The sequence below is a fragment of the Odontomachus brunneus genome, unplaced genomic scaffold, assembly GCF_010583005.1.
Source record: "Odontomachus brunneus isolate Ranch 3 - 2012 unplaced genomic scaffold, Obru_v1 Obru_scaffold_029, whole genome shotgun sequence".
NCBI lineage: Eukaryota > Metazoa > Arthropoda > Insecta > Hymenoptera > Formicidae > Odontomachus > Odontomachus brunneus.
In genome coordinates, this window is record NW_022639479.1 from 93,249 (window position 1) to 105,619 (window position 12,371).

Below are 12,371 nucleotides of genomic sequence, written 5' to 3' on the forward strand. Positions count from 1 at the left end.
ACAGATATGAAACGGAAATTATACATTTCCGGGCTTCAATGGCAAAACTGATATGTCGGATTTTATTTTATCATTATCGTCATGCTTTGCACCGTGGCCATTGTAATTCACCGTTCGCCCTCGAAGCTGCGGTATCAGTGTGCGGGATGTCGTGCGACGCGACAGGAAAAATTCGTCTCGCGATATGCACAGCCAGCGAAATACATCGTTACGGGGCGCGGAATAAGGACGCCGCAAGGGCGGCTTGAGGAGGGGTGAATAGCGGGCGCAAATATTATCCGTTCACGGCTCAAGCTCCATTATTGATTTATTCCGACGGCGTTTGACCGCTTTAACGGGATTATCGACGATTCTCCGTGTCGACTGTGGCAGAGGCGAGTTTACCCCGAAGTCAAGAGAGAAAGAGAAAGGGAGAGAGACGAAGAGAAGGCAGAGTGGGGCACGAGTCGCTTGCTTGCGTTTTCTTTTTTCTTTCGTTTCTCACTACCTTCCTCACAGAGGGCGCGTAACTTGTATTAAGGTGAACTTGTATCAAGATAGTCAACAGAAGGAGACCGATCGAGTGGCCAAGAATTATCCAACTCTTCACCCCCGTGTAGAACGCGCCATTATTATTTTGACGGTAGAACAAAGTTAAACATGGGCTCGATATTATTTTATCCCGCGTCGGGGCGGTTCCTGGTCGGCGGCTACTCGCCGCGAATAGACGAGAGTGCAGGATGGTGGTCGGAGATTGTTTTCGTAATCGGGAAGTAAGAATGGGGGTTGAAGGGGAATGAAGGAGAGGATCTTCTGCCGAAGGATCGCCTTGACGAGGTTATCATCGGGAAACCTTCTCGGCGCTGCATAGATCTAGAGCCGGCGCGGTCTAATATTCTCTTCGCAGGGATAAAGATGCGCATTAAGAACGAGTCGAAAGATTGGAGAGATGTAATTGTTCTCCCGAGATTCTCAATTTCGCTCGCCGAGAATCGAGAAATTCGAATTACCCTCCCTCTCTGCCCCGTCGCGGAAAAACTCCGGACACTTCTCTAATTTCGAACATTATTAAAAATGTTGAATTCCTCTCCCCCGCGATTTAAGATGCGAGGGTTGCTCCGGCAGGCCAGACAGGCTAGGAGGTGTATTAATCAGAGGAGCGGCTCCTTTTAACATTCGTTAATAGCGCATTCTGCTGTCGATGCAGCCTGCGGGAGGGCTTGATCTCGCAATAAATTGCTTTGGCGATTGCCCGATCGCGCGCATGGAATCGTAAACTCACGCATTCCTCGCCTCGGTCGGTTCGCTCGCACGGAACACGCAGACCGTCCAGCATCCGAGGGATGCTCGAGATTCGTCCGGGAACTTTCGCGTGGAAAACGGCCGACGCGAAAACGACGGAATTCGAGAAGGAGGCGCGTTTCCGCGGCTCGCCCGCCGAAGGCGGCGGCAACCGACCGCGGGATAGTTATGCGATCTGCGGTGGCGAATCCTCCCTCCGACTCCCCCGTCTCTAATCCCCGATCGCGATTCTAAACACGTTAACCACCTTGCGCGGCGGCCAACCACCCTCCGATACGATCGCGGCCGCGCCGCCGCTGATGCAACGCGCGCTGCAGCGCGCGGCGTCGAGCCGAAAGACGCACAACGCGCGGCCATTAATTGGATTCTCGGCTGGCAATCCCCGGTATGCCGCGCACCACCGCCGCGATTCCCGCAGCAACCCTTTCTCTGGTCGAGCACGCGCCAGTCGGCCACTCAATTAAACCGGCGCGATTCCGTCGCGATACACAGAGACGCTATCGATCTAGTGCACCTTTTGCTCCGCTACTCCATTTGAATTTGCCACCCGCGGACGATGGTAGTCGCGAAATGCTATCGGCAAGTATTGTCTGTTGGAGCTGTCGATGCGCTTGGGAGCGTTACGCTTGAATTGTTTGCGAATAGATGAATTTCATCTCTCTTCTTGTTGTTTTTATCGCTCTCGATCCCTTTCCCTCAACGAAAGATGCTAATCGCAGTTAAGAGGTAACGATGGTATTTTCGCAAATTCGAGGGCGCAAGTGAGTGAAGGGTGTTGAGGTTACAAATAAGCTTTGTTTGCAGTAATAATTTAAATAGAGGCGAAATTGAAAATGAGTACTTCTCGTGTTTGACCGTTTATCACTCGAGAACGTTCGTCAACGTTTTCGTTAATAAGAAGAAACACACGGTAATTCATGGCGACGAATTCGTGATTAAAATCGAGGCGTCAAAATATTTTGTGAGCGTCATCTTTAGCAAAGTGTTTGCGCGTCTCCTTCTGGTTTCTCGGTCATTGTCGCGGTCGGTCGATCAACCCCTAGGGTTTTGTGTTTCATCCACTTTCGCTATCGGAGTAATAAAAGACGGTGAACCAATCGCATTCCTACTCGCCACCCCGGCCGCGGAATTTTTCTCTGCAAAGACGAACTGCGAGGACCATTGGGAAATCAACAGTGATAATAGTGGTGGTAGTGATGGTGGTAGTAGTGACGATAAATCACTTTCGTCTAGGGATGGACAATTATCGACCGATGAATCGATATGTGACTCTTTTTTCTCTAAAATTGATTATTTATTCAATGTTTTTAAAGTAAATTATCTTCTCTATGTCGATAGTCTTTTTGCTTTGATGTTACTGGATTATATTACTACAAATCTTAGTATCTTCACCAGTCTCAAATAGGAAACATACTATAAGAATTACTCAATCAAAGTATCTTTTTAAAATAATGATCCTAAATTTACTTCATATAATGAAATGCTTAATATTATTGACCAAAAGAAGGCTACACATGAGCGAATTAGCTAATCATAGTCGAGTAATTAACCGAAAAATTCTAATGACTCTAGGCATAGTAAATTTTTAAACTAATACACTAATCTGTGTGTGTATATAGACGAATTTAAATTATATTTCCAATATAACAGATGTGTCATGTTTCGCTATATAACTTATTTGATTATTATTTACGCTCGATTAAATGATTAATAGTTTATGAAAAATATAGAAATTAATCGATTATTTTCGACATTTTATAAGAAGATTGATTGTGTAAAATCGATACTTTTGATAATCGATTATTTGGCGGACGATGCTTTTCTGGCGATACCCATTTCTATTTTCGACGCAGAATTGACGGCGGTAAGTTGCGACTTAGCGGCCGTTTGCCCTTTTTTCTTTCTTTGCTTCGTCCCATTATCTGTCTATCTTTACCCAACTCCTTCGTCCATCCTCCTCTCTCTTTTCTTCTTTCGTCCCCTCTTCTTGATGTTTACGCGACACTCATTCGACCGCGAAAGAGCTGAAATTCCATCGACAGAGCCGTTTTATGGACGCTCCCCGGGTGGATCAAAGTTTCGTCCTGGAAGTCCTATATATTCGCGCTTAAACGTTTTTCCCAGCAACAAAAGGTGCAGTCGGGTAAAGGGAGAATGGTAGAAGAAAGAAAGGAAAGAGATACTGAGTTATCCGCGGATAACGAAAGTTACGATGTAGAACGATAAATCGCACGGAGCGGAAGGTACCAGAGAGATAGGGCGACCGGAAGATAAAAATTGAATCGGCTCTGAGGCTTTTACGTTGAACTTAACCCTTTATCTGCGGCCCTCGCCGAAAGGATGTCGGTTTTTCCAACGCGAGAGTACCGTTTCTAAACCGATAAAAAACTGGCCATTTCGGCATATACCAACAAGACATTATTAATATTGACTTTAATGATAAACACTACGAAAGATATTTTGTGAGACAAACATTTTTTTTACCGCTTACAACGGGACAATAGTTAAAAACTCGAATTTTTCATTATAAGATAAATGAATAAGAAAAGATCTTACTGATAACATCAAACAGTTACGCGTCTACAAGCTAATTTATATATATATGTGTAATCTTTCTCACTGTGAAAACATCCTGCATGAAATTCTGTATAATACTACAAACCTGTTTAAAAAATCTATTACTAACATGATCAAAGGTTTCCAAACGAGTAAATCAATTCATATGTTCGTAACGTGCTCTCTTAAAATGAATCAGTGAATAGTCACTGATATCAGTTATAAGTATAGCACTGAACACTTTTAGTGCTATACTTATAACTGCAATCAGTGTATATTCACTGTTTTCAGTGATGTTTGATTGATTCATTTTAAGAGAGTAGTCAAAATGGAGAAAAGATTGACTACATTATAATTAAAGTTACTACGATACGTGAATCGTATAACAAATGGTCATTTCGTCAGTAGATGACAGAAACGAAAGGGAGAAAGAAAGAAAAAGAGAGCAGTTTGTAAAATTAATTTTACTCATTATACTTGGTGCACCTTCCTTCATTCCTCTTTCGGTTCTTCGGGGATGCGACAGGGTTGAAAAGACCAAATTCCCTTCGAGGGCAGTTTTGAACTCTGGCCAAAGACAGGAGACAGGTGTAATTATAATGGCGTAGTAGAGCGTTTCTAATTGTCGAATTCGTCGCCGGAATACCGGTACGCGAGAGCGACCGGTAACCAGAGAAGATATTTAACAGCGAATTCCCTAGCGAGGCATGCTCCCAGCGGCGTAATTACATTGTCAAATGGCAGGAACACGCGTGCATTTTCGAGCTTGTGACTGGCGCTCGCACATGCTTTTACCGATCGCGTTGTCGTGAACTTGAAACGCAGAGTATCTTACCTATATATTTGTGTGATCGAAAAATGTAAAAACACATTATTTATAATATCAATTTAATATATTAAACGTATAATCCATAGTGCACGATACCTTGCGAAACTGTATACATAGTATACGATGTAAAATTTTGTAGTAGTGCAAATGTCGATTTGGCAATTGTGTTGGAACAGCAATAATAACGTGTTTACAAGTATCTTCGTGTATCTCGAAAATTGTTGATAGTTTGAAATGTAACTGACAAGATACAACAAACTAACAGACATCTTTTACCCAATAGAGTATCACTAATATCACTAAACTCGGGAGGCATGGAGATAGATAAACATAATAACAGATATTCATTGATGTATATTGTGCATGCTCTCATATTAAATCTCTTACAATCTTTATTTTTTAAAAGAAAGAAACAACACAACAAAGTGCCAAGTGTACATCATTTCTGCCACAGATTGTGTGTGCTAAATATCTCTAGAATTTTTAAGAATAATATAATTAAATAAAGTGAAAAGCTTTAAGAGAAAATACAGACAGAATTGTCTAGGAAAGAATATTACAGTATGACCGTCGAGCATGTGAAACTTGCGTTACTATACAATGATGTAAAAAATGATTAATTAATATCGTATTAATTCCCCAATTAATTGTGTAAAAATTGAAGTTTGAAGATAATTTGACTTTTATAACGGTAATAGGGGTAAATGTCACACATTCTCAATAAAATACTGTATATAATCGCTATTAAATATATTCTTTATTAAAATCATTCGCAAGTTTGTTTATATATATTATATGTTTGTTTACATATATATATATATATATATATATATATATATATATATGTTAAAATGGTACACATAATCAGTTCTGAATATATGGTCTGAATAAACCGAATTTATATTTTCAGTTTCAAGAACAGATTTTACAGATATATCGAGAACTTCCATAAGAGAACAGTATCGCAATATACAAAATATCCTGGGTAGATCTGTTAAATCTGATTTTGAACTCGCTAAAGATAATTTTGGATTTAGTTACTTCCAACATTTAAATTTTTATAAATCGTTAAATGCATATTACGAAATAATATGCTTTCATTAAAGTCTCTATATGGTCTATTAGAAGCGAAGCCATTTTTTATTTGCAGTATAGGTTTTACAGACCTATCCAGGTTATGTTGTATTGCATTAATGTCCATTTGTAATTTATATGTTGATACACCGGTTAAAAGTAACGGACAGTTTTGCATCTGCATCGCTTTTATAGATTCCGACCATGTAACCACGCGATAAAGTTCTGCTTGAAATCCTATGATGACATTCGGTCGCCTATAGCTAGAACTAAACACATAATTATGATACAATAGAGGAAAAGAGCGAAGAATGAGTCTCTTTTTAAGTGCTTGGCAACGGGAGCAAAGTTTATATTCATCAATTTCGAACTCTAATTCTGGTCCTATCATTATAATCACTAATTCCGTCTTTCTATATAAGAGATGTAAAAAAAGCTCCCAAGCTGGAAAATTGCGTCTATCCACATAGTTTGCGGCTATAATATGAATGATGAAGGTACGCATTAACTGTAGTGAATGAAATAATCTTGCAGAGCGCAATCCATCGTATAGAGTCAGCGGATCTGATACATAATCAGTAAAGGCATAGAAATTAAATCCCTGAGTTTGATCTCTATTCCATTTTCGGTAATATCGATTACAAAAAGAATACATGTCAGTCAACGAATTATTATCTAGAAATGTATAAAATTTGGCATGTAGTGATTTATACGCCGTTTGATCAAGAAATATGATATCCATATTGACACTTAAAGCCATCTGGTAACAGTTGTATCCTTGGTGCTCATGAATTGTTGCATGTTCAGCACAATAGGAAAAGGAAAAACATATTCCACAAGTAAAAACATCCCGTCGATGACATATAAAACACGAGTTTGCGAACATAAACATCTGCTTTTCGTATGGCTCTAGTTTACGTGTCAATACCGCCTGGATTTTCAATATAAAATCATGTTGAATTTTCATCCACTCATCGGTTAAATGGCTTGCGTTCCAATACGAATATTGAGATATGATACATGATATAAGCTTACAAATGTCGAAATGGCTCGATAGGTGAGCAAGTCTATGTTCCTCAGAGCAGTAAGAGATCATATAACACGAACATGGTGTCAAGTTAACTTGGTCTGTTGATTTGCAAACATGACAAATATTTGGATGAAAAAACTGATTGTAATCAACACTTGCTTGCAATCGAAGATTTCTATTCACTCTATAGATATTAACCATGTCTATATGTCTGTATGCAATAGGTATATAAAAATAATTTATTTATAATATTCAATCAATTTCGAAATATTAAGCAAAAATCGGTATCTCTGCAAAAATAACTAGGTTCTACACCAGACGTGTCTCTCTTTTTCTCTTTCTCTTTCTCAATATCTTCAATAACTTCAGGCACCTATAAGATATCTTTCCCAATATCGATATCTATTAATAGCTGAATGTAAATTATATGGATGACACTATAGAAACAAAAATTTACAGATTAAGCTTCAACCGCTCAACACAACTTTTGCCAGATTTATAGCTCTAGCACACAGGACATGGCAACGTGGCAATGCGATAACCAATCATCGTGACGCATGTCACAGTGTTATATATCTATTATTCTCGGAAAAACAAGACGGTGATTGGTTATCACGTCTTGTATACTGGAGCCATTAGATGTATATTAGAGATGTTCGATTTTGAAATCAGTTTTTAAGAAAATTGATTTTTTCCTCACAAAAATCAATTTAAATAAATTCAATAAATAAATAAATTAAATTAATTTAAATAAATTCGATTCTGGTGCGATTTGTTTATTATAGATAATCGATTATAATGTTATAATCGATTTTCGATTTATAACAAATAGCACATTCGATTTATTGTCTAAGACTAACATTCATAATCGGATCTTATATTTAAGATCATTTTAAGCTCATCTTCAGATGTTATCGAATCGTGCGAATTCGTACGAATTGTTTCATTGGCAACGGAGATTATTTAAAGATAAACTTAAGACGATCTTATAAAAAATACAAGATTTCACCATAAATACCACCTTAAATTCCGTAAAGGCAATAATCTCTAATATTACCTGTTTTGTATTGTCGGTAGTGTCATGATCTCCGTCGAGTCTATACTATTATTACAAACTTTTTAAAACTTTTATTTTTACTTACCTTTTTTATCATTACGTTCCGTTTTTTCTACTTACCATCTTTACTGCTTTTTATTTATTTATTTACACTTTTTTATTATTTCTTTCCCAGTATGATTTTTTTATTTTTTATTTTTTATTTATTTAATTACTTAATTTCCACTTTTCAACGAAAACTATATTGTTTATAGTATCGATTAATAATGCGAAAGAATATTCATTTTATAATTCAGAAATGAGGATATTTATTAATAGGAAAATTTTAAGATATCATTTAACTGTTTCATGTACAATAATCGTTGCACATTTTCAACAAAACATGACGTCAGTGCTATTGAACATATCCTTTATTAAAATTATTTGCAAAATCACTCATAAACGAAAACTATCTTGTATATAGCGCACAGTATTAACAAAACATTAATATTATTATAACACATAAACAACACATAATAAACAATATATATCTTATTCATTTGAAAAAATATATAAAATAATACATATAATATATTATCATATAATATACTATATATAATTATAGTACATATTAATTAATATATAGTAATAGTATTATATATATATATATATAATATATGTATTATATAAATATATTTTAAATTATATATAGTATTATAATTATACCACCGCAGTTTGTGTGTGTGTGTGTGTGTGTGTGTGTGTGTGTGTGTGTGTGTGTAATTATATATTATAAGAACATTTAAAACTAATTATTGACAGTACTGTTACTTGCTTCAATCGATATGCTTAAATTCTTGTACATAACCAAATAAGTGTTAGGGAGGAATACATAACCAGTATCAAGGTCCCTATATGGCCTACATGAAACAAAATAATTTGTCATTTCAAGAACAGGTTTTATAAATGTGCCTAGAACTTGTTGTATCTTAATTATATCCCAATATGCTCGAAGTCGCGATTTAGCGGTTAAAAGTAACAGACAGTTCTGGGTCTGTATTGCTTTTAATGATTCCGACCATGACTCGCCATCAAGTTCTGCTTGAAAGCCAACAATCACATTTGGTCGCCTGTAGTCACTACTGAACGTATAATTGTGATACAACAGAGGAAAAGATTGTAAAATGAGTCTTCTGTTAGCTGCTTTGCAACGGGAGCAAACGTTGTGTTCATTATTTTCGTACTGTAATTCTGGTCCTATCATAACAATTACTATCTTCATTACTTTTTTACTTAAGAGATGTAAGAAATACTCCCAAGCTGGAAAATTGCGTCTATCCACATAGTTTGCGGCTATGATATGAATGATGAAGGTATGTGTTTCTTTCTGTAAGTGGAATAAATTTGCAATCTGCAACGCCTTGTATAGAGTCAACGGTCCCGATACGTAATCAGTAAAGGAGTAAACGTTAAAACTCCATCTGTTATATTTTCTTAGTTCTTCGTAATATTGATGACAAAATAAATTCATATCTGTAAAGGGTTTCTTCTTATTAAGAAAATTAGGGCATTTAACATATATTGCTGTCCACGGCGTTCTTTCAAGAAATATAATATCCAAGTTGAGACTTAACGCCAGATCCTTACAGGCAAATATGTGCAAAGATCTTTCTGACATGTGATCTTTACAATAGCTGATGCAAAAGCATTTTTGACAAGTAAATAAATTATGTCGTTGATGACATATAAAACATACTTTCGCGAACATGAACATCTGCACTTCGTACGTCTTCAATTGATATCCGAGTACTGCTCCACATATTTGGATCAGATTTTTCTGTTTTTCAATCCAACAATTGGCGGTTAAACGTTGTGTATTCCATTCTGGATTTTCATCTATGAACATTGCTATAACTGTACAGATATCTTCATGGTGTGATAGATGCTGCTTTCTGTGCTCCTCCGAACAATAAGAAATCATGTGACACCGTGCACATGATATCAAATTACTTTGGTCTGTCGATTTGCAAACGTGACAAACATTCGGATGGAAAAACTGATTATAATCAACGAGCGTTTGGATGCGATGATGCTGAGTTACTTCATATATTTCCATCCTGCCTTTATATTCGTAAGCAAATAAGTAGTAAGCAAATTAGTAATCAATATAGAAATAATAACCAAAACTTTACCTCAATAAAAGTCGTCAAATTCCATATCACGGAATCCACGGGTATGGATGTCTACGCAGCGATTGTACAGAGGACATTAGCAAGTATTTACGAATTATTCGATGTGTATCGAAAATTGTTTACCTACATTGTAATATAACGAACTTAAAATATCTGTTACCAATTGAATGTTACAAATAGACTCAATATAGGAGAAAAGTTATAGATAATAAGATATTTACTGACGCGTACATTCATTTCTTAAAGTAACAAATATTTCATTTTCCAAAAAAGAAATTCAATCTAAAGATGAAGCGCATACCAATTTCTTCATAAATATCAATGATTTATATAATATTAATATTAGCCAGTACAATATGAATGCCATGCTAATTCATTTATTGCTTGTGCAAAGAATTAAATAAAGATTAAATGACCGGAAGTACCGAATACTGGTCAGTGAGAACCGTAGCATCTGGTGATCATCTCTGATGAGCTAAACAATAATACAAATGTTCTCTTTATATTTCAAGAATAGGAACAGTAGGACAGGGAAGTTCGGAAAGGTTTTCAATTATTTCGTGTACGCGATAGCTGAAATATTTTCTTATTAAAACATAATTTATATAACTGTTATTTAATATATTCTTTATTAAAATAATTCGTAAATTCATTCTTAGGTCGAATTTGTCTTGTATATTGTTTATATAGTAATAAAAAAATAATTATATTATTATTTTGACTAATATAATATTTAATATAATATATATCTCATATATCTTTTTATAAATAATATCTTAAATATTATATTTTAATATGAATCATTATATATATAATATTTATAAAATAATATTATATATTAATATAATTATGTGATATAATAATATGTAATAACTAATTGTGTGTGTTTGCGCGCGCGCGCGCGCGTGTGTGTGTGTGTGTGTGTGTGTATGTGTACTGAAACTGCTTACTTTACTATGATCAGTTTGTATCATTTAAATCTTTGTAAACAACCAAATAACTGTTACGAAAAAATATGTAACCATTCTCAAAATCCCTATATGGTCTAAAAGAAACAAATTCATTTTCGGTATGAAAAATAGATTTTATAGATGTACCCAGAATCGTTTCTATCTCAATCGTATTGTAGTACGCTGTAAATTGCGATTTACTGGTTAAAAGTAGCGGACAGTTCTGTGCCTGTATCGCTCTTATAGATTCCGCCCATAACTTGCCATAACCAAGTTCTATTTGAAAACCAACAATCACATTTGGTTGTTTATAATTATAATTGCGCATATAATTGTGATACAACAGAGGAAAAGATTGAAGGATGAGTTTCTTCTTAGCTGCTTTGCAACAGCAGCAAACTTCATGTTCATAAGTTTCCAGCTGTAATGCCGATCCTACCATTACCACTGTTAGATTACACTTCTCATTTAACAGATGTAAGAAAAGCTCCCAAGCTGAAAAGCTACGTCTATCTACATAGTCCGCGTTCATGATATGAATGATGAAGGAATGCGTTACATTGTTAAGAAAATGTACATTTGCAGATTGCAACCCATAGTATACAGTCAATGGTCCCGATACATAATCAGTAAAGATGCAGATATTAAAATCTAAGCCTAGGTATCCATTTTGTTTTTTGTAGTATTGACTAAAGAATGAACTCATATCATTAAAAGGTTTCTTCTTATCAGGAAAATCAGAAAATTTGACAAGAATCTGTTCCCAATTCGTTTCTTCAAGAAGTAGAATATCTAATTCGAGACTTAACTCCAAATCAATGCAGGCAAATGCGTGGGAACAAACCTCTGATACGTGATCAAGGCAATAGTTGACGGAAATGCATTTACCACAAGTGTATAAATTGTTCCGTTGATGACATATAAAACACGTTTTTGCAAATACGAACATTTGCACTTCATACGCCTCCAATTTACGTTCCAGTGCTAACTGAACCATTTGTATAAGACTATTCTGATTTTTAATCCAATCGTTACTGTACAAACGTTGAGTGTCCCAATTTGGATCCTCATTTATAAACTTCGTTATAAGTGTACAAATATCTTCATGTTGCGGTCGATGCAGCTTTCTATGCTCTTCGGTACAGTAAGAAATCATATTACAGCGTTTACATAATATCAAATTGTTCGGCTTTGCCAATTTGCAAACGTGACAAACATTCGGATGAAAAAACTGATTATAATTAACGTGCGTTTGGTTATCATGGTACCCACTCACTTCACACATTTGTGCCTATATGTTCGCAAATAAACAACGTATGAAAATACTTTACTTGTAGTATCAATATGCGTGGAAATAATGTCCAAAATTTAAACGAAAATCGTCAAATTTTGTACCATCAGTATAGATGTCTACTCAGCGATC

At 35.8% G+C, this 12,371-nt stretch overlaps 2 protein-coding genes across 2 annotated transcripts; both read right to left on the reverse strand.

Annotated features, from left to right (window-relative positions):
• Nucleotides 1–5,445: 5,445 nt before the first annotated feature.
• LOC116843075 lies at nucleotides 5,446–7,302 on the reverse strand. Its single transcript, XM_032813108.1, has one exon. It carries the CDS (start codon nucleotides 6,969–6,971, stop codon nucleotides 5,700–5,702), a length of 1,272 nt encoding a protein of 423 aa, XP_032668999.1. The 5' UTR covers nucleotides 6,972–7,302; the 3' UTR covers nucleotides 5,446–5,699.
• A 1,243-nt stretch (nucleotides 7,303–8,545) lies between these two features.
• Nucleotides 8,546–10,109, reverse strand: LOC116843072. The gene is made up of 2 exons (XM_032813099.1): nucleotides 9,999–10,109; nucleotides 8,546–9,927 (listed from the first exon to the last, which is right to left on the reverse strand). The coding sequence occupies exon 2, from the start codon at nucleotides 9,920–9,922 to the stop codon at nucleotides 8,615–8,617; it is 1,308 nt and encodes a 435-aa protein (XP_032668990.1). The 5' UTR covers nucleotides 9,923–9,927; nucleotides 9,999–10,109; the 3' UTR covers nucleotides 8,546–8,614.
• Nucleotides 10,110–12,371: the final 2,262 nt, after the last annotated feature.